General features: G+C 49.6%; 8 protein-coding genes across 8 annotated transcripts; 4 read left to right on the top strand and 4 right to left on the bottom strand.

Moving 5' to 3' along the window:
- Window positions 1-119: 119 nt before the first annotated feature.
- gfa1 (glutamine--fructose-6-phosphate transaminase (isomerizing) GFA1) lies at window positions 120-2,487 on the bottom strand (the record flags this gene model as incomplete). The annotated part of the gene is made up of 6 exons (XM_057270445.1): window positions 120-340; window positions 405-1,708; window positions 1,731-1,961; window positions 2,030-2,261; window positions 2,341-2,411; window positions 2,483-2,487. 6 exons carry the CDS (start codon window positions 2,485-2,487, stop codon window positions 120-122), a joined length of 2,064 nt encoding a protein of 687 aa, XP_057117619.1.
- A 1,368-nt stretch (window positions 2,488-3,855) lies between these two features.
- On the top strand, window positions 3,856-7,531 carry set1 (histone methyltransferase SET1; the record flags this gene model as incomplete). The annotated part of the gene is made up of 3 exons (XM_057270446.1): window positions 3,856-6,007; window positions 6,063-7,352; window positions 7,428-7,531. 3 exons carry the CDS (start codon window positions 3,856-3,858, stop codon window positions 7,529-7,531), a joined length of 3,546 nt encoding a protein of 1,181 aa, XP_057117620.1.
- Window positions 7,532-7,886: 355 nt separating this feature from the next.
- Window positions 7,887-8,422, bottom strand: N7481_011228 (RNA methylation protein TRM112; the record flags this gene model as incomplete). The annotated part of the gene is made up of 3 exons (XM_057270447.1): window positions 7,887-7,891; window positions 7,981-8,170; window positions 8,237-8,422. The coding sequence occupies 3 exons, from the start codon at window positions 8,420-8,422 to the stop codon at window positions 7,887-7,889; spliced, it is 381 nt and encodes a 126-aa protein (XP_057117621.1).
- Window positions 8,423-8,864: 442 nt separating this feature from the next.
- N7481_011229 (small ubiquitin-related modifier domain-containing protein) lies at window positions 8,865-10,151 on the bottom strand (the record flags this gene model as incomplete). The annotated part of the gene is made up of 1 exon (XM_057270448.1): window positions 8,865-10,151. One exon carries the CDS (start codon window positions 10,149-10,151, stop codon window positions 8,865-8,867), a length of 1,287 nt encoding a protein of 428 aa, XP_057117622.1.
- A 317-nt stretch (window positions 10,152-10,468) lies between these two features.
- N7481_011230 (U4/U6-U5 snRNP complex subunit LSM6) lies at window positions 10,469-10,834 on the top strand (the record flags this gene model as incomplete). The annotated part of the gene is made up of 3 exons (XM_057270449.1): window positions 10,469-10,574; window positions 10,628-10,741; window positions 10,812-10,834. 3 exons carry the CDS (start codon window positions 10,469-10,471, stop codon window positions 10,832-10,834), a joined length of 243 nt encoding a protein of 80 aa, XP_057117623.1.
- Window positions 10,835-11,574: 740 nt separating this feature from the next.
- N7481_011231 (S-methyl-5-thioribose-1-phosphate isomerase) lies at window positions 11,575-12,787 on the top strand (the record flags this gene model as incomplete). Its single annotated transcript, XM_057270450.1, has 2 exons — window positions 11,575-12,098; window positions 12,166-12,787. The coding sequence occupies 2 exons, from the start codon at window positions 11,575-11,577 to the stop codon at window positions 12,785-12,787; spliced, it is 1,146 nt and encodes a 381-aa protein (XP_057117624.1).
- Window positions 12,788-16,119: 3,332 nt separating this feature from the next.
- On the top strand, window positions 16,120-18,544 carry N7481_011232 (uncharacterized protein; the record flags this gene model as incomplete). The annotated part of the gene is made up of 10 exons (XM_057270451.1): window positions 16,120-16,351; window positions 16,432-16,457; window positions 16,517-16,716; window positions 16,757-17,011; window positions 17,057-17,119; window positions 17,156-17,348; window positions 17,406-17,572; window positions 17,627-17,768; window positions 17,796-18,092; window positions 18,428-18,544. 10 exons carry the CDS (start codon window positions 16,120-16,122, stop codon window positions 18,542-18,544), a joined length of 1,692 nt encoding a protein of 563 aa, XP_057117625.1.
- Window positions 18,545-19,400: 856 nt separating this feature from the next.
- Window positions 19,401-21,059, bottom strand: N7481_011233 (uncharacterized protein; the record flags this gene model as incomplete). The annotated part of the gene is made up of 1 exon (XM_057270452.1): window positions 19,401-21,059. The coding sequence occupies one exon, from the start codon at window positions 21,057-21,059 to the stop codon at window positions 19,401-19,403; it is 1,659 nt and encodes a 552-aa protein (XP_057117626.1).
- Window positions 21,060-21,719: the final 660 nt, after the last annotated feature.

Genomic DNA, 21,719 nt, shown 5'->3' on the forward strand with positions numbered 1-21,719 from the left:
AAAAAGAAATTTGAATTTGGAATAAGACAGCAAAGCTAAGAAACACCTAAAGATATCAAGATCATCGCAGTCGTTTACTCCAGGAGGAAGGCCTCTTTCTACCATCTTTCTACCCATGTTTATTCGACAGTAACCGACTTGGCCAGGTTACGAGGGAAATCAACGTTGAGACCCTCGCCGACGGCGAGCCAGTAGGAAACCAGCTGCAGGGGAATAACATTCAACAGACCCTGAAGGCAGTCGACGGTCTTGGGGACGGCGATCTTCTCGGTCTGTGCGGCAGAGAACTCGGGGTCGTCGGGGTTGCAGATGACAATGGGACGGCCACCACGAGCAATGACTAAATAAAATGTTAGCTGAGGATTCTCGGAAGATGACTATCTTTCGTAATGGCTTGTACTTACCCTGCTGGTATGCGTTCAGGGACTTGGTGAACAGGTTATCACGGGTGAGAATCATGATGATAGGCAGGTTCTCGTCAACGAGGGCCAGAACACCGTGCTTCAGCTCACCAGACATGACGGCCTCGCAGTGAAGGTATGAGATCTCCTTGATCTTCAGGGCACCCTCCAGCGCAGTGGGGAACTGGGCACCACGGCCCAGGAGCAGCAGACTCTTCTGGTCCTTGAAGAACTTGGCGCACATGTCCTTGATGGAGTCGTTCAGCTTGAGGATCTCACGGAATTGCTCAGAGATCTTGCCAAGACCCTCCATAATCTCCTCACGACGCTGATGCTTGGAGGCTCGGTCTTCGCTAAGAGAAAGAGCGAACATGACCATGGCAACGAATTGCGAGGTATAAGCCTTGGTGGAGGCGACACCGATCTCAGGACCGGCGTTAATGTGGACACCACAGTGGGTCAGGAGGGAAATGGACGATCCAACGACGTTAACCACACCGACGGTGAGGGCACCACGCTCCAAGCAGTAGCGGAGGGCCATCAGAGAGTCGGCAGTCTCACCAGACTGGGAGACGAAGACACAGGTGTCATCACGGAAGACAGGTGCCTGTCGGTCCAGGAAATCCGAGGCCAGCTCGACAGCGATAGGAATCTCAGTCAACTCCTCAAAGACACCACGGACAGCCATGCAAGAGTGGTAGCTAGTACCGCAGGCAATGAAGATGAGACGACGGCAGCGACGGATGGTGGAGATGTACTGGCGAAGACCACCCAGAGTGACCTTCTTGTTGACAGTATCCAGACGACCACGCATGGTGTTGACAATGGACTCGGGCTGCTCGAAAATCTCCTTCTGCATGAAGTGGTCGAACTTACCCTTCATGATCTCCTGCAGCTCCAGCTCAATAGTCTGGATGGTGCGGACGTTGGAGGTACCGTCATTCTTGGTAAGACGGTGGATGTTCAGCTGACCCTCGTGGATGTGAGCAATGTCATCGTCCTCCAGGTAGAGGACCTTCTTGGTGTGCTCGACAATGGCCGAGGGGTCGGAAGACAGGAAAAACTCAGCCGGCTGAGGGATACCGTCATCGGAAAGGAAAGCCCGAGACTGGGAGCGGTGCAGCAGGGACTTGTCAGGAGGAGCCAGAAGGCTGGCAGATGACTTCTTGATAGCAGCGTTCTGGGAGGCCTGCTCCGCAGGAAGAGCACCCTCTTCAGAGAACTCGACATCGACAAAGTCGACCTTCATCTTCTTGGAGGTACGCACACCGATGACCAGCGGGGGAACCCTTGCGGGCAGCGATAACCTCATGGGGGTAGTGGACGGACTTGAGCAGCAGACCGAAAGCACCCTCGAGCTCCTTGATAACAGCCTTGGCCAGGACAGTGAATTCGATGTCGGGGTGTTGATCGTAGAGGTACTTGGCGAGCTTGGCAATGCACTCGGTATCGGTCTCAGTCTCAAAGCGGAAGCCCTTGCTCTCCAGGAGGGCCTTCAATTCCTTGTAGTTGGTGATGATACCGTTGTGGACAACCGCGAACTCCCAGGTGGCGTCAGATCTGTGAGAAATGGCTTGTTGGTAACGATGTGGCTTGGAGGGGAAGAAACAAAGAATTCAATCACATACCGGTGGGGGTGGCAGTTCTGACGGGTAGGTGTGCCGTGGGTAGCCCAACGAGTGTGAGAGATACCAGCGTGGGACTCGAAGCTCTTGGTCATATCGGGCTTGCTCTCGGCAATGAGTTCCCTCAGCTTGGCGACCTTGCCAACCTCCTTGAAAGCTTGGACTTCGTTCTTCTTGTCGCCATCCACGGCCATACCGGCGGAATCGTAGCCGCGGTATTCCAGTCGGGAGAGACCTAGAGGGGAGAAAGACGAACACGTTAGCGGGGAACTGAGATGGCAAAAAAGCCAGCTGTCAAAGAAATCATCACTCACCATTGAGAAGTGTGTCAATGATGAACTGGCGGTCTCGCTCGACCAGGTAGTTGATGTAGCCAAAGATTCCACTGGAATTACAAGTTAGCCATCATCACACCGCAAAAGTGGGGAAAGACAGAGGGGAGAGATTGCCACATACCACATGATGGGCAAAAACAAAGAAGATTAGAAAAGGGGATAATTAGTTGGTAATTGAGTTAAAGGGGGAGGAGAAGTGATGAAGAGAGGAGGAGTTCAACGAGGGAAAGAAGATGAAGGGAGGAGAAGGAGGGGGGGGAGTTTCAGAGAGAAGACACAGCAGAGGCTGAATCGTATTTATAGAGGGGAAAACAGAGAAGGGAGGGGCGATATTATTAGCTCCCCAGTGTCCACAGGGAAGCTGCCGGGCCAATGCACATGTCTCAGGTGGTACTCCATTGGTCTCCAGTGGTACCTCCCATGGAAATACCTTCAGCTCCCCACTTCGGAGTGAGGCTAGTCAGAAAATAGAGAAGTGAATCGAGAAAAAATTGGTGAGAAAAAAATAATAATGGGAACTCCGTACTCCGTATTCCCTCCCTATTCTTTTTTTTTTTTTTTCTTATGTATCATAACAATAACAATAACAATAACAATAACATCAATTGACATGTGGAACCTATCAAGACCCCTCCTTTCCCGCAGGTACAAAGGGAAAACTTGGAATATGTTTCGGATTCCATCACTCTGTGACATAGTAGACCGGTCAAAAAGAAAAATGATCAGGAACCGATCTTCGCCTCCATGGGAACGGCAAATTGATAGTATGTTTATTTTTATGAGAGACATTGACCCATTCCATCCGGCTATTGCCCCCCCCCTCCCCCATAATGGAGGGACCATTGATACTATTTTTGCCCTGCTAAGCCCCCCCTTTCGGAGAAGGCAATGTGTTTCTGCATGGCAAATGTACAAACCTTGTTTTTTTTTTTTTCTTATTTTTTTTTTCCTGTCATTCTTTCTTTCAACATTGCCGACCCATCATGCAGACTAGTGCTAGTACAACAATGAAATCGTAAAAGGGATCTCCAGTCCGAGAGATCCACGTACGGAGGAAGGACAGCAAATTGGACCGACCGCAATGTCTTTTTTTTTCCGTATTTGCATTGTTTGTTGTCGTTTTGTGCCTGAATGCCTGAGGCATTAATGGTACCGGCAAGCTGTCTTAGTCAGATTGACACCTTACTGCCTGAATGCCTCACTGCCTTACTACCTCATTACCTCGTCAAGGCGGTGAACTCCCCACTCCACCTCACCGCCCCCCCTTCAGTCGCGCGCGCTGCCCTGCAAAAACCTTTTGAAGACCGCGCGAATTGCATCCTGCGCGGCTCCTTTGTTACCCCTTTCTCCATTCTCATCTCTTCGTCCCAATTATCGCCGCTTGCAGGGCTGGGACGCTTTTCCCGGTCATATGAGCTTGCAATAACAATCCTGTCGTCAAGGATGCTGTCTGGTGATCGCGCGGTCGTTTCGGGCGTGTAGCCACCTCTCACCATGTCACGCGCCTCGGCCGGCTTCGCAGACTTCTTCCCAACGGCTCCTTCGGTTCTGCAACGTAAGCGCGTCAAGGGAGGACATGACCGGCGAGACAGAAATGTGGATGGCGACCCTACCGACACGACCGCTTTACCGGCGCTCGCCGCATCCTCTATATCCACATCCACCTCTTCGGCCGCTCCGGCCGCTACGACTTCGTCGGAACCTGCTAAGGAGGAAGTGAATGTTCAAACAGATTCAGAGCCAAGCGCGACCAACTCCGAACATGCATTGTCTCAGGAATCTCACCTCGCGGGTCTTCTCCCGGCCTCGGCGACCACCCATCCCCACATTGATACCTTGACACCCCTCACAAATGCAGAATCATCCCCGCCTCGGAAAGCCATTAGCCCGCAGTCGAAAACGGCAGCAGAAATATCGCCAGACTATCATGGCGATCGCTCATTGGAACCCTCCAAATCGTCCATGACCCCAATTCACACCCCGCCCACTCCGCAATCACAAACTCGCCAAGATCATGTGGTCAAAGTATCCAAAGCAATTTACGACCCGGACCTAGATAAACGGGGCTCGAAGGAGCGAAAAAGGAAACCTGAATATTCCGATATCCTCGTCAATGGCCAAGCCAGACCCCCAGACCCGCGCCTCGCCATCGCCAACTACACCCGTGGCTCAGGCTGCAAGCAAAAATCCAAATACCGTCCAGCCCCTTACTACCTCAAACCTTGGCCGTATGATTCATCAACAAGCATTGGACCGGGTCCGCCGATCCAGGTCGTTGTCACTGGCTTCGATCCCCTCACACCAGTCGCTCCGATCAGTGCGCTCTTCTCCAGCTTCGGTGATATAGCGGAGATGAAGAACCGGACAGATCCAATCACGGGCCGATTTCTCGGGATTTGTTCCATCAAATATAAAGATACGACTTCTTTTCGTGGGGCAGGACCAGTCTCAGCCTCGAGTTCCGCAAGGCGGGCATATTTCGAATGCAAGAAGGAACAACGGATTGGCACTAGGAGGATCCGCGTTGAACTAGATCGCGATGGGATTGTCTCCGAGCGCATGGCTTCGAAAACCATCGAGTCGCAGAGGCTAGCTTCCAGAAGCACATCAGCAGCAGTGGATGCCAAGGTCGAATCCCAGGCGAAAAAGAACGAACCGCCACCTACCGCGCCAAAGGGTCCTTCGGGAAAGTCTTCCCTGCGTCCTGGACTTGTTGTGCCAGAAGGACCAAGAGCCACTGTTCGATCTCCAGTGGTACAGCAATCGCTCATCGAAGATACCCCGGTCTTGAGTCAACTTAAACGGGAACCCTACATCTTCATCGCTCACTGCTATGTTCCTGTCCTCGGAACCACGATTCCACACCTTAAGAAACGTCTCAAATTCTTCGACTACAAAGTGATCCGCTGTGACAAAACTGGCTATTACATTATTTTCGACAATTCACGGAGAGGTGAGGAAGAAGCATCACGCTGCTTCCGGCTGTGTCATATGCAGCCACTCTTCACCTACATTATGAACATGGAAAGTCGAGTTTTGGGCAACCCTAACTACGTGCGCAGCCCAAGCCCCGAGCGACTCCGGGCCGAGCAAAAGGCCAAGGCCAAACAAGACCGGGCCCGAAAAGAGGCCGAGTTGGATATTGAAGAAGAGAAAAAGCAGCGTGCATTCGACTTGGACCCCTGTCGAGAAGTCCTTTCCATTATCATCCGTGATCTGAGAGACAAATTGCTCGAAGATGTCAAATCACGGATCGCTGCACCAACATTGTACGATTATCTTGATCCAGAAAAGCATGCTTCAAGGCGAGAGAAGCTGGGAATCTCAGGGCCCGAAGGTACCAAACGTCCCATGTTCCGGATAGGGGCTGGTGATACTACGCTTGGTGGCCAGGACTCTGGGTCTGAAATTTCAAAGTCGCGAGATCAACATCGATCATCTGGAATTAACGTCCTTGATCTTCCGCGCATTCGCAAATCCCATGGCCTGGACCGGGCGGGGACTGCCTTTGTGGATGAGCGAAGGCGACAGCCTCTACGAAAGAGAGAAATCCGCCCCCTTTATCATCGTCTACAACAATTGCATGATGATGAGGATTCCGATGATGATCAGCGCACGCCTCTCACTGGATATACGGAGGAGAGGAGTAGTCGGCCCCCCAAGTCGAGCAAGTTCTGATGACGATTCTGAGACTGACCAAGAAGAGGAATACCAATCCGATGCTTCAAAAAATGTTGCCCCTACGGAAGATACTTCTCTTCCTGATGTCGAGACGCTCTCACCTGGACGCAAAAGGAAGCGATTGACTGACGAACCCGATGTGAGAAAGCGCCAAAGACAAGATGACGAGCTGTTCGGTATGGAGTCAGCGGATGATGCGCTTCCCGGCAAACATCTCGAGGCTGCCCCGTCCATCGATTCCTCACTTGCTCGGGATGAGGCTGCGTCATTTGATTCCCGTGACCAATTGCCACAGGATGAGCTTGCCGACCGGGCGTCTGTTAAGGACATTTTGCTTGATGACGTGTCCGTGGAAGAAGCCACAGCTATCGATATACCAAAGGCGGAGGTGCAGTGGGGAGTATCCCAAGATGAGCCACGCGCCACCGTTGAAGATGACGAGACAATCATCTTAGATTTGGATGGCTGGCAGCACCTGGTGAAAGACGACGAAGATCTCCGTTTCCTCCGACAGATCCTACTCGACCAAACCGCATCCCAGATCGAAAGTCTGGCAGCATGGGCCTGGCGACAGAAGGAGATCAAGGCCCTCAACCACCTCGGCGCAAGCGGTCCGATACACAGTTCGATCGGCATTGCGGGATACTACGTGCCTAACAGCACAGGCGCCGCCAGAACCGAAGGACGGAAAAGAATTCTCAACTCGGAGAAATCAAAATACCTCCCCCACCGCATCAAGGTCCAAAAAGCTCGCGAAGAACGCGAAGCAATGGCCAAAGCCGATGCCAAAGCCGATCCCCAAGCCGCCGCGGCCGAAGCTGCCAGGATCGCGGCAGCAAAGACGATTTCCAAATCGACTTCACGATCAACCCGAGTCAACAATCGCCGACTCATTGCCGATATCAATGCCCAGAAGCAGGCGCTTCCCACGTCGAGTGGTGAAGGCGACGTTCTTCGCTTCAACCAGCTTAAGAAACGGAAGAAGCCTGTTCGATTCGCGCGCTCTGCTATTCATAACTGGGGACTTTACGCGGAGGAGAATATCACGGCAAACGATATGATTATCGAGTATGTTGGTGAAAAGGTTCGACAGCAGGTTGCCGATATGAGAGAACGACGATATCTCAAAAGTGGAATTGGTAGCAGTTATCTGTTCCGAATTGATGAGAATACGGTGATTGATGCTACGAAGCGAGGTGGAATTGCGCGATTCATCAATCATAGCTGCACGCCCAATTGTACCGCCAAGATTATCAAGGTCGATGGCAGTAAACGTATTGTGATTTACGCGCTCAGGGACATCGAGAGAGGTATGTACAGCTATTGCTTATACCACAGACAACAAACAATCTTGGGGAACATTTTACTAATTTGCCTGCCTACAGATGAGGAGCTCACATACGATTACAAGTTCGAAAGGGAGTGGGGTAGTGATGATCGTATCCCGTGTTTATGTGGTTCAACTGGCTGCAAAGGATTCCTCAACTAGGAGGATTGCGATGCATCTTTCATCTCGTGGCGTTCTGGGCTGGGAGGTGGCGTTTTTGATGGTCGGAGCATTCGAGACCTGTATCAATGAAGGTCGGGTCGTGATTTCAAGCGCTACAACAACATGTATAATACCAAAATTTCAGAGCTTCCTTTCTATTTTTGCTTTGCGCATTGGCGCACTGGCCATCTTATCTGTGGTCTGTAGTATATGTGTATTTGAAAGTGCTGGCTGAGCAGCTAATTGGCGTTTCTTCGAGGAATTCAAGAGTGGGGTATCGATTGAGTAGGAGGAGGAGGGGGAGCGGAGGTGCTGCCCTTTTGTTTCGGAAAAAAATTGTTTTCAATGATCGCGTTCAGACTATGGAACCATCAGTATGCTGCAGTAATAGAAAATCCACAAGAGCGGAATTCAATTCAACTCTTGGATTGGAATTCGGCTCGACTTACCCAGGTGACTCGGAAGCAAGAAATTGGCAATACCCTCCTTAATCGCATATGCATGCCCACACGTTCCACAAACCAACTTGCCCTCCATAACCTGAGTCTCCAGCAAAAGGCGATGCAGGTCTTTCAGCGTTTGTTCGTTGGTGAGCGCGTCGCCCTCGGGCTTGGTTTCTGGGAGACTGGGGAATCCCAACTGCACACATACGTTAGCACACACACACTCCGCCAACGCCAATTCGATTTATTGGAGGCAACGTACCTCATTTGCGGTGGTTCGCAGACCCTCCCAATCAATCCGAGGAATGACGTTGCGAATGAATTCGGGTTGAAAATCAACTTCTTGAAGCTCGAGTTCGGCGTCGTGGAAGTGCAGAGGGAATGAGGTGGCGGTGGTCTTGCACTCCTTGACGGCGCAGGTCACGAAATTGGCTGTGATGACCTTCATGATTGTGATTGATCTGGGTAAATGGCGTTGTCTTAATTGTTGGGGTTGATTTGCAGCAGAAAAAAAGACGACGCCCCACGAGACTATAGTGTCATGTGATCCCTTATCGATAAGGTACCCCGCCGGTGACTGCCGCGGAGTATCAGTAGTAGGATAGTATTAAAAAGGAAGAGTCTAGTATGCATGTGCTGCAATTGGAAGAATTATACTCGGTTAAGTAATAAATTTCAATACTTAGCTAAATGGCATCGCAAAATACTCAAATAAATGTTCATATTATTCCATTTGACCTGTCTCCGAGTCATACTATGGTGGGTGATATATTGCTCAAGTTCAAGATGGGTATCTCATTGTGACTCAGCTTTGGGCACAAGGAGTTCCAGTTCCAATAGAAGCCAATTTGACGATTTTTGGGAATCCACAGGTCCATAATTCATGGTGCCTAAGGTCGTGGCTTGACCTGGATCTCCAGCATATCCAGGTCGTCAATATCGTGCTCCTGAAGCGAGGTGTCCGGGTCCAGTCGGTCTCCATCGAAATGAATCAGCAGATCCTGGTCGCTCGCAATCATGTGTTTTTCTCGGAACGCCGATATCAACTTGGACACGAGGGTCTTCGGCCTAGCTTTGATCTTGAGGTCATCCAAGTCAGGACTTCTTAGGATCAACTTCAACAGATGATTTTGATTTTGCTGATCTTCTCCAGGGTTGGGCGAGGCTTCTGAGGGGTTGTTTGTGCTTGTGTTTGTGTTTCCCGCACCAGGGCCAGCCGACGTGGTAGGTCCAGGTCGGCGAAGTAAATCGGTGTTGTCGCTTGTTGCGACAACGTGAATCTGTAGTAGTTCTTGTTCTCCATTCTCTGAGACAGTGTCATCTCCAATACCCAAAATTCCATGAGTGGAGCTGGTAGAGCTCTTCTTGGCTTTCACTCCGAGACTCTTGCATGTTGTAACGTCGAAAAGACGCCTGCCTCGCCATGTGAAGTAAACAGAGGATTGCGCCTCGGTGGGAATATCTTGGCGCCTGCACCATTCCAAGCGCACGTCTCGCAGTCCCTGGGACATTTTGCGATGCACGATCAATGAGTTGGAATTTGGGATTTCAGAGGTAATGAGAATTCGCACGACGGGATCGTCGACTGGGCTGGTCCTGGTCCTGGCCGTCGGCAGAGCCGAAGACTGGCGGTCTTCAGCTGTGTCAGGGCTGCGCTGTGCGTTTGAGGTTTCTTCGGCCTCTTGGTGATCAAGATCAATCGGATCAAGATCAATCGGATGGTCCGGGGCATTCTGAACCGGTTGTCCAACCACGGGCGACTGTCGATTTTGCAGCTCGTCCGGGTGAGGATCTGAGTTCAGTGAGGGTTGACCTGAACGCGCAGGTTGTGTTATTTTTGGCGATTTGTTCTCTTTGACAGCTGGGTTTTCAGGTTCTTTGTGTTGATGTTGAGGAGAAGGTGGTGTCTCTTGTTCTCTGGACTCGGGATGAGCGGGGGCCTGAACAGATTCCTTCACGCCCACTTCTTCCTCAGGCTCTTCAGAAGTTCGACACCTCTTTGAATATCTGACTTCCCCTGTAGTCGCTTCATCAGATGCATCCGGTGAGCTCTTTGTCTTTCTGTGAGCTGCTTCGTTGGCCGCGATTATGTCCGAGTATGTCTGACCAGAGCGGCGGTAGAAGTCAGGGTTGGTGTTTTGAGAAGCCCATTCAGGCTTCTTAAAAAGACCTTTCATTTCTGCCAGAAGGTGTCATGCAAGACACCGTTTGTTACGGCTCTGACATGGAGAAACAAGAGATAAGATCATTGACAAAGGAGAGTAGTAGTCAATTGGGAACTCAACCAGGTCGGCCTCAGGCAGCAACCGCGTTTGCTATTTCTCTCCGCGGATCCACGTGACGTCGTACCTCCAACGCCGGGCGGGCACCCTTCAATCTCGCCAATCTTCAATCTCCAAGCTCCTTCAAGCCAATTGCCCCCTCATCGCGTCGCGCAACCCGGTCCTCCAACATTTAAAAGCCACAGCCAGCTCGGCACGCTCACAACGACATCATGGAGAACGGCTCTTCCTCGGAAGGAAAGGACCCATCCGCCTTCCTGAGTGAGATCATCGGCGCCCCAGTCATTGTGAAGCTAAACTCCGGCGTCGTCTACAAGGGTAATATACTCTTCCCGCTGCTGGTGGAAACTTTGATTCTAACTTCTTTCTAGGCGAACTGCAGTCGGTTGACGGTTATATGAACATCGCTCTCGAAAAGACCGAAGAGTTCGTGAACGGGAAGCTTCGTCGCAATTACGGCGATGCCTTTGTGCGGGGAAACAATGGTTTGTTTGATTCCTCTCCTCCTTGCATTCGTCGTTATATATGGCTTGACTGACTTGTAATCCAATCCAGTGCTCTACATTTCCGCAAGCTGAACAACCATCGGATGTCCTCGCGTTTCTGCGGCCCTTGTGTACACTATATCCCGAGGTCTCGGGGTCTCAGGAACCGACACTCGGTATTCGATTCGATTCTCGATTCCTCTTCTTCTGCCGGACCAAAGCTTTTTCTCACGATACCACCGACGTTGCTTGAGTTGGAACCGGCTCTCCAAACTCGACTCATACAGCATGTCACCTCTGATCTTCCTTGATTTTGGCGTTTTTTGTCCCGAGCATAGCACAATGAATATGACCGGGTGTGGTCAAGCCTTTTTCTTCTACGTGCCTCGAGGCTCACCTCCTGGGTGCCCTGGGTGCCTCGATTGCAATGATGAAAGCGGAAAGCCGAACCATAACTCTTACGAATCGAATGACTTTGAGACGCCCCTAGTTTGGCCTCGTTTGCGATTCTCGTCCAATCTTGACCCCTGCAACTCTAATATCAAAGTAGAAATGCAATTTTTCTCAGATCTTGCGGCCTGATTTCATCTCGTATGTGTAATCTCCCAAATAATATCGTTGCGGCAGAATTGTTCAGGTGAGGGGCAAAAGTCGGTTAGGTAAGCCTTGGATGCCCCCCACCACGTGGAGATGATCTTTTTTCCATCTCACGGCGGCAAGGAGATATTGAGATATACAGAAGTATCTCTTGGGAAAAAAGGCAAAAGGAAACACCTCGGGAACAAGCCAGCCCTCCAGTGAATCACAGACTAAATCACAGGCCTACCACAAACATGTTGCAGGCCATCAAATACAACCAGGGCCACCTGGAGATCCTGGATCAATTGCAATTGCCATTCGTTGAAAAATACATACCTATCCAGAACAGTGAGGATGGCTGGGAGGCAATCAAATCGATGAAGGTGCGAGGTGCCCCGGCCATTGCCATTGTCGCAATGCTTGCGCTCTGCTCTGAATTGTACGCTCTTGGCACCGCGGGAAATATCCCTACTGCGCCGGCCGATGCTCAGGATTATATCAACAAGAAGCTGGCTTACTTGCTAACGAGTCGACCCACCGCCGTTAACCTGAGCGATGCGGCTCGCAAATTGGAAGTCCTCACGGCGGAAGCTGCAGCTCGGCCTGGCAGTACTGGACAGGATGTTACGAAGGCATTCATCGGTGCTGCGGAAGAGATGCTCGGCAAAGATCTTCAAGACAACCAGCAGATCGGCTACAACGGTGCTGAGTGGATTATGAAACATGCTGCGAAACCAGACATCCCGAACGTGGCCGTTTTGACACACTGCAACACTGGGTAAGTAAAGTACCTCTTGCATACTGATTACTCTTCCACTACGACCGGTGCTAACCAAAAGTTTCAGCTCTCTTGCCACCTCGGGCTACGGTACAGCTCTAGGCGTGATCCGGTCACTATCATCGCAAAACGTCCTACGACACGCGTACTGCACAGAGACAAGGCCTTATAATCAAGGTTCCCGGCTAACGGCGTTCGAACTTGTGCATGACAATATCCCAGCTACCTTAATTACGGATTCCATGGCTGCAGCCCTACTCGCAAACACCAGTGTAGGTGTGAATGCCATTGTTGTGGGCGCAGACCGAGTCGCCGCGAATGGAGACACCGCCAACAAAATTGGTACCTATGGCCTCGCAGTTCTAGCAAAACATCACGGCGTGAAATTCCTCGTCGCAGCCCCTCTCACAACCATCGACTTGGCGACAAAGTCCGGCGAGGACATCGTGATTGAACAACGCCCATCCAACGAAGTGACCAGTATCAAGGGACCCCGTCAGCAGGATGTTGCCAGCGGTAGTGCGGCCCTGGACCTGGAAACTGTCTGCACCGCTGCGCCGGGAATTAACGTCTGGAACCCTGCTTTTGATATCACGCCTGCGAATTTGATCGATGGAATCATCACTGAGAAGGGCGTTGTTGAAAAGGGAGCCGACGGACAATTCGATATGGATGTGCTGTTCAACTAACGACTCTGGGTTGAACTGATGTCGTCTCCTTTGTTTTCTTTTTCTCCCGGGCCTTGGCCTTTTGTGTCTGGATTTGAACGCGACATGTCTTGGTCCTGGCCCCCGTCCGGAATTCCTGCAAGAAGTTCCTCGACTTTACTCTCGATAGCGGTAAGGTGCTGCTCTAGCGCGGACGCCGTCATTTCTCCTCTATATGCTGTCAGACGAGAGTATTGTTGAGGTGATTATTTTAGATAACATACTTTGCAAGTTCTGCTAGTGTCTGTAATTCATTGATTGTCAGTATTAGTACTTTCTTGGTGGGGCTGATTACTAGTATCGCTATATCCCCGCAATAAAAAGACATATGGTACCCCAGACTCGGGAGTAACCCTCTTACTACTTACCTGCGATATATCAAGGTCATTTTCATTGATACCTGACATTGTAAAGCGGAGCGATGCACAAAAAAGAGCAATGAGTAGGTAAGGGAGTGTGTTTGATATAATTCTAAATTATTAGTGACACGAGGGAAATGTGTTAGAGAGGACCGTTGACTATGAAGTGAAAGTGGAGTGTAATTCAAAAATAACGTGACAGTCCCACATGCCCGGCGTTTCTATTCTTCCGCTGTACCCAATCAGGGCCTTGGATTGGCTATACTACCTTGGTAGTAAAGAGCTTGAACATCAATCTTTGATGTGCCGAAACATCCTTCTCGGCCTAAATGATGTATCATGTCATTAAAACTTGTATGTGGTGACGAAGGACTAGTTAGAGCCGTCACAATAAGGCTGAATTGCAAAGCTAGTTTAGATATATGCGTAGAATGTCAACTTAGTTGAAAAGGTATACATCAACGCCATTCATCACCATGCATAATGTACTCCACAATATGTAAAAGAGACGAAGCAGTGGGGGTAGATGAAGTTGAATGTGAGCCTTTGGACTTACGTACCTTTGTATTTATTTCAGCACTCTCGACAATAAAGTACCTTAAGCTTTTGAAAGAGACTTGGATGCACTAATTCACTAGCATATTAATATGAGCCAAAGATCCCACCAGGAACCACTTATCTGTAAGATATTTCGATTGCTTATAGAGCCGTTCCTTTTTGCTTGGTCAATGTTACTTTCTGCAAGGATATCTTGTTCCTACGAGAAATGGCCATGCCATGCTATCAGATACGACAAAAACATTATCGGTATAGCGTAAGTATAGCGCAGTCCTAGTACGTCAACATGTGTCTTCTAAAGTTAGTCCTGGTATACAGAACCTCTATCCAGTAAAATTTGATAATGTTTTCCGGCGCTAAGGCCAAAAGCCATTCAATATGAGCAGACTAACTGTTCGTGAGGGGTTCTGCGCGGCAGAAATACCATGCAGCTCTGGCGCCAAATATCCACGGTATAATATACTTATTGGGTCCTAACGCAGGCATGTGGTGCTAGGGCAGGGATCATGAAGCACGCTAGCGCACCATCAAGTCGAGCTAGATGGGGGCCGTAACAGGACTATCGCAGTCTTCTACTCCGAGATTCCCATCATTAGAATATAATTTTAGGTGATTTGCAGCATATAAATATTGGGAAAAGTTATCTAGCGTGGATATCGGAACCGATTTTTATTACCATCGCAGCTAGGGTATGGATTTAGGAGCCCATGCCTAAGCGCCGATAAATCGGCGCTTTCCACGCTAGGTTAAACTAGTGCACATGGCAAGGCAGACTCGAAATCGGCTTGCAGATGGTAGAATGCATTTCTTAGCTCGTGGATGCCGCGCCCGGGGGTCCCACTTCAGAGCCTGGTGAGTTTCTTATAAGCCGGACCAGGCCGTAGGTGCCGCTCGTGAAATACTATCAAGTTGAACCAGATCAAATGTCGTACAGAATGAGAGTCCCGTCATCCAATTTCAATTTCACCTTCTCTCCGGGCCCCTGCCCGAAAGAATATTCACCCCTTCACCTTCCCAAAGCAGCAGCCTCTTCGGGTCCAGAACCGATGCCTCAACGCCCTCGTCTACTCCATCTGGATCATCTCCGCCAGCTTCCTCTAATCTTTACAGTCAAACCCCTCTTGGTGGCATCTTTGGTGAGCCATTGCCTAGTAGCACGAGAAACTTCACCTCCTCGCATCTCCCGAATAGCAATACCTTCGGGTCCAGCACTAACGTCCGAACGTCTGCATCGGTCTCGGCTATATCGTCGCCACCGGGCTTCTCTGAGAATACTACTAGTCAAGCTACTTCTGGTAGCATCTTTGATGGCCCGCATACTACCGGTGGGAGAATCTTCGCCCCTTCACCTTCCCAAAGAAGCAGTCTCTTTGGGTCCAGCGCCAATGCCCGAACGTCCTCTGCCATCCCAGGAAGATCGTCGTCTTCCGGTCCTTCTGATAATTTAGTCAAACCCCAGTTACTAGTACCGTTGATAGACCATAGACGAGCGGAACAAAAGTCTCCAGCCCTTCGCCGCACCTGAACAGCGTCTTCTTAGGGACCAGACTCGATGTGAGACTGCACACAACTGCCCCAAACAGAGTCAGGTCATCCACACCGGCTTTATCTAACAATACTAGCCAAACGGAGTCCGGTAGTATCTTTGGTGGATCATCCAGTGCCGGCACGATATTCTTCACTCCTCCAGTTGCCCCAAGCGGCAGCATCTTCGGTTCCAGCTTCGATGCCCAAACTTCATCCCATTCTCCTGACCAACATAGTCAAACTGCATCATCTAGCATCTTCGGCACACCCCAAACGAGTGGAGCGAGATACTTCACGCCCCCGCCTCCGCTGAGCAGGAGTCCAAATGTCGGAACGTCCACAACTGTCCCAACTAGATCAGACACACCAGGTTCCAGTCAGACTGCATCTGGTAGTATCGTTAGTGGGCCAGCCAGCACCGAAATGAGATTTTTCACACCTCAACCGAGCAGAAGTCCTGATATCGAAACGTCCTACTTAGACCGGACCAGATCGTCATCACTGGGCCTTTCTCACCATGACTATCAAGCTCAACGCACTTCCCTCTTTAGTGGACCACCTAATAGTGGTAAACCCTCCTCGAACACTGGTCTCTTCACAGGTGCAGGCCCCTCGGAGCCCAGTATAGCTCCTCGGACTCCGAATCCGCGACCCAGCGTTCCCAAGTCGTAATATGCCACGAGATGCGCCAGCTTTACCCTTTCAGACTGCTATACACACAGAACTATCTAGCTTCAGACTACAAGATGGAGGCCTTGATGCAGAAACAGTTAGTGTGAACGGACATCCTACAAGCCATGCAACAATCAGGCCCGAGATACGGATTCTTCGGTTATATCGCCCGTGGACGAATATGTGCAGAGTTCGAATATGATTGAAGATGATCTCTTCTCTCCGGACCCTATCGATGATCAAAATTTCCAGATGAATTTCACTGCTGTCCAAGTACAGATCCGAGAGCTTTCGCGCGCGATTTCTGGGTGTACATTGTCCCAAGACCCAGAGTCTAGGTTACATGAAATTCATCTCAATGCCAAAAAGCTTAGTGAGTACAAGGATCAGGAAACACGCATTGTTGGATTCATAGGTAAAACCGGAGCTGGTTGGTGCTCTCCTTTTCATATCCCGACGGGGACAGGTCTGATCGTTGAATAGGCAAAAGCTCTGTCATAAATTCTATAGTCAACCAGAGAGGTCTCGCACGCTCGGTAATTATTCCCTTTCATCTATTTAGGGTGGCCACATATCTCTAACACGTTTGATGGAGAGTGGTTCTGGGAGCGCATGTACTTCCGTCCCTACGGAGTATCGATACATCGATGAAAAGCATCCACGTGCCTATACTATAGAAGCTGAGTTCATGGGCGAGAACGAAGTCAATGGTCTCCTCGAAGAGCTTCTGCAAAGCATTCGACGAGCTGCAATTCCGACTGACCGAAATATTGTCGCGGGGGAAAGCTGGGCAGAGTATGAAGCTTTGGGCAAAAGGTCGCATGAAACCCTCCAGGCAATTCAGCAACTGGCCAGATTTAACAATTGAGTTTTTCGCGCGACCCGGAGCGGAAACGGAAATCGAGATTCTACAAGGATTGAAAGCGCTGGCCTTGGATCGATTGACATTCCGGCCCGGAGGATCGAGCTCACTACAATATACTGTCGTCGCAGATGACTTGGAGAGCTGTAAAGATACACTGGACAGTTTGACAGATAGCCTCGAGGACAGCAATACCCCTGCTTTGTGGCCTTTCATCAAGTTGATCAGGTTTGTGGCACCATTACGGCAAAAGAAATAAAAAAATTCTAACAGACTGCAGGGTATTCCTCGAGCTGCCAGTGCTGAAGAATGGGCTGGTGCTTGCGGACCTACCAGGTAATATTCTCTGTGTGTCCCTCTAATATGATGTAGCTCACTGTTGGTAGGATTACACGATATGAACCATGCGAGGGTACGCGCTACGGAACAGTATCTTTCCAGAACCTGCGATGAAGTGTTTATTGTAACTGGAATACTTCGATGTGTTTCAAATCAATCGATCTTCAAAATTATAGAGAAGGCCGGGGAAAGCAAACGTATACGGGTGGTTTGCACAAGGGCAGATGTAAGTCCTCCCCCCCCTTGCTGATAAAATCAGAAATTTGTTAACTTTTATTAATAGGAAGTCTCACCGGGAGAGTCTGCTCGCGGCAGTGGTCCTCTTGTCAAACGCATGAAGAGTATGAACGCAGACATCAATAAGCTGGAGAGCAAGTTCAGGCATATCGGGGGCCAAACGCAGGAAGCACAGGGCCAGAGAATGGCGGATCGTGCTCTTCTAGATTCTTTGTAGTAAGGAATGAAACTACCTTGATATTCAATATCTAACTGATGATTTCACAGAGACAGGATACAAAAGCTTCACTACGAGTGCGTGCTATACATTATTCAAACTGATATCTATATGCCTAGGATTCTAATTTTCATAACCAGGCGACGAGCGCTCCTTATGAACCAACGAAACGACTCAACAAAGAGATACCTTGTATAAGCAATCAACAATAACCAAGAGAATAAAGTGAAAGATATCAAAATATTCTGCGTTGGCAATGAGCTTTATGGAAATCCGCCACACAGAATGTCAGAGGAATACCGGAATCTCAGCGGAGTTCGAGAGCTTCGTTCATATTGTCGATCTGTCCCAGCAGAGGGAAGGATGGATCCCGCTTTGGTTTTCATCGAGGAACAAGTACCTGCTCTGCTAGATTCAATTCGTCAGTGGACTCTGATAGGTCGTGATTCTGTGACACCCGCAAGAGCCTGTGAGCTCCGAAGCGTATTGGAACAAGCAGAGCAAATACTACGCCAGGTATGTCTGATCACTTTGCTGATCTATTTAAAAATTCTGTGTCGTAAGGAAATTGACGATGAGCAGAGCTTTACTTCAAGCCGGGGGGGGGGGGGGCATCTCGCTCTCATGCAGAGTGAATTGCACTCTTAATTTGATACTCAAGTTATGCATCAGCTTCGTGAGCTCATTTCAATCATCGCTAGCTAGTGTTTCAGCGTCTCTAATATGTGAGTAGACTTTTCGTCTCAGAGAGAGCTAATGGAAAAGTTTGTTGAAGTGAGCCAAGAATGGAAAATCGTATGTTCAACTGGAAACTAGTGACTCGACTGCATGCTGAAACCCGTGTCCTCAAGTTGCATTCGGCAAGTTATGCCGCATTCTGCCTGAAGAATTACAACCATCAGGTCTCCAGCCAGAAGCCTCGTTGCTGGAACAACGAATTGATGGAGCAAGAGCACGGCCTGCGTTAGATCCAAGATGGGAGGCTCTCAGAGATTGGTTGATATTTCGAATGGATACGTTGCACAGTGACATCTCGACGTCTTTTCGGACTATCTCTGACACACTCCGAGGCAAGGCCCTCCCTCACCAAGCCCCATATGATTCACACTTGTCCCTAGTAAGTGGCTTGTTTTGCTAACGTGCAATACTCTCCAGATCACTCCCCGGTTGCTCCTAGGGCAATTGAATATCTCTTCTCTCCTCCAAGCCACCGAAAGGGATACATCATCCATATTTTCAAAAATACCCTCGCGCAATTAATCGCAGATCATGCTCATTTGGCCTGCAAAGGAGTCACCGAATGCCTTCATACGCAAACAAGCAGCTTAGGGCTGCTAACAATAATTGGAATCGCAGCACAGATCCAACGACTAGCCTGCGCTTGTTTGTTTACAATGCAGCAGAACTTTTGTACTGCTGTTCATATCCATTTGGCTGCGTCACTACCAAGTTCTGGTCGGGTCAAGAACTTTGCAATGGCACCTTCATGGATCGAAGAATACCGGGTTTACTGGGCCCTGTGGCATTTGCGTCAATACTCTGACCTCCGAATCTTGCACGAAGGAACGCTCACTCTGTAAATGGCTCAGAGAGACAAATCTCAAGGCTTGTCTAGGTTTGATCATAAGGCTCGAATAACGACCAAATAGAAGTATTCTATTCACTCCTTTTCCGTTGCAGCAGTGTAACCTGATCCACAGGCGACTAACTCGCTACTTGCCGGCACTAATTGAGTTCCCCTCAGAAGAAGATAGTCCGACAAATTGGTATGCTGGTTCCATAACCAAAGTATTTATGAAGACTGATTGGTTGAAGAGTAAAGTTCTATAGATCAAGGATAATCTGCCCAATCCCTCGCGAGACGCAACTGAGCATTGCAGTATTTTTCTCGTTATCGAGGAGTCCGGTACCTCGGTGTTCAATTTGACCACTGCGCACGCCAACCCGACAAGTGCCGCAGTTCCCGGCTTCGCATGTGGATGGTATATCAAAACCTGACTCTCGCAGTGCGTCCAAGAGACTTTCACCCGATGCTACTTCCACCATTATCTCTGAATCGGCTAGTTGAGCCATAAAAGGATCACCCGTGCTATTCGTCTGGAATGATTCAAAGTGGATATTCTCTCGTGGAAGACCAATCTTGCTAGCGGTATTACGGACGTCTTTCATCAGCCTTTCTCCTGAGCAGCAGTACACGTGTGCATTACTGTCCGCCTTTTGCAGAACTGCCGAGACGTCAAATGGCTTATCCATTTTCTTTGAGTATATTGTCACGTTAGTCCCCAAGGCATCGAGGTAAGACTTGAAAGGTGCTTCATCTGGCGATCTGACCACGTAATGAAGGTGGTATGCTTGACCGCTTTGCTGCAATGTGAGACTAGCCGTAAGTAAGCCCGTAATTCCGATGCCACCGGCAATGAGGATATGGCGGTCAGCCTCTTTAGCAAGAGGAAATGTAGCTGCGAAGTCACTGATTGTCACCACATCGCCTTTCTTGAGATTCTCATGTATATAGAGGGAGCCCCCGCGGCTTGTCTGACGCTCGAGAGCTACTCCCAGAGTGAACCGATTCTGGTTTCCTTCAACCACCGAATAGGCACGGATGAGACGTCCACCCAGTTTCAATCGGACATGCGTGCCTGGCTGTACTGCTTCTGGCGAGGCGTTCGGTCGCACAGCCTGAAAAGTGAATGACACCACTGCAGGAGTTTCGTAGTTCCTCCCTACTAGCCGATAATCAGACCACATATTCATCGCCATTGAACTGTCTCCTAGTAGTCGTTGCTCCTGGTTCTCAAATTTCTTACTCAGTCGATTTTTAAAAATGTTGCGAACCTCTTCGCCTAAATATCCAAGCGTCGCCAGTTCATTCATGACTTCAAAGTTTGCTTTTTCATGATACAGGTAATGTTGAACTCGAGCCACCGTCCACTGAAGGCAAGGGCGCTCTAGGAGCTCAATCTCGTCGCCCGCCTGTATAGATCCTTCTCGGAGGATGCGGTAGTACCAGCCGGTCCGGAACCGCTCCTGTGTCAAACGCGACATGTTTTTCTCCTCAAACCGATGATTAAGCTTGAAACATGGCTGTCGGGGTAAACTGACTTGTGCGATCACCGCACCAATACGGACAACATCTCCAATGCACGTATTGCGTTCATTTGCTTCGTGAGCCACTAAATTTTCGCCAAAACCACCGACATGAAATAGATGGGCGCTTCCGGGTAGCTCCTGGCGCCAGACATCATAATGCTGGGAACAATATTGGAGGAGTGCTTTATCGCGCCCACCGTGAAATTCATAGACATGCTCATCACCTCGGCAGCCCAGCTTGTCCACTAAGACCGAGCCGTAGCGTACTGACTTAAAAATGGCAGATTGGACAGGAAGACCAAATACCGGCTTCGCCTTTCCAGTGCGCACTTCAAGTAGCTGATCTCTCTGCCAGGGCTGTTCTAAGCCGGCAATGATAACCTTCTCGGCCATGGATGGGTCGCAGGGGGCTGTGAGTAGATCGAGCACAGATTCTGACCTATTTAAATACAAAATCAATTTGAGTCATTGATCATTTTCGAGGACAGCGAAAGTCCAGAAAGAAATATATGAAGCGGATCTTCGGCTGTGACGGGAGCCGCCGACATCCGCTGGGCTGGCCAGTGGCATGCTTTTTCAATGTTTCGCGAGTGAAGGGCTTCCGGACAAGGCCCGCTTTCAGATGTTTCATGATCCCGGGTGTGTTACGCGCCACTTTGACGCCATTAATCTCAAAGAAAAACCACTTATCTGCAACTGGTGTGAAGTAGCCTTGCTACACCAAATGGCATTCCAGCGCCTGTGCTTTTGATGTGCATCATGTGCGGAGTCGCCGCCGTTGCCCAAATCCGATGCAAGACATTTAGAAATAATACTTAGCTAATTAAGATTTACCGAACAAAACTCCCAAAGGACGTGGCCAAGTAAACTCAAGTGTTCGATGCCATACAAGCACTAATTTGAATGATATCGCTGACTATGTGGTATTTAATGCTTAATCGCTGCCAAAGACCTGCAAAATTGAGAGCTTTCGCCAATACGTTGCTAACGTTTATCTCTGGGCTAGATGCGCTGTATCATATGCTGGCTGCACGCTATGTTAAATGAGACAGA

The sequence above is a fragment of the Penicillium waksmanii genome (assembly GCF_028829765.1).
Source record: "Penicillium waksmanii strain IBT 27052 chromosome Unknown utg000009l:1.0-4314994.0:1.0-4318279.0, whole genome shotgun sequence".
NCBI lineage: Eukaryota > Fungi > Ascomycota > Eurotiomycetes > Eurotiales > Aspergillaceae > Penicillium > Penicillium waksmanii.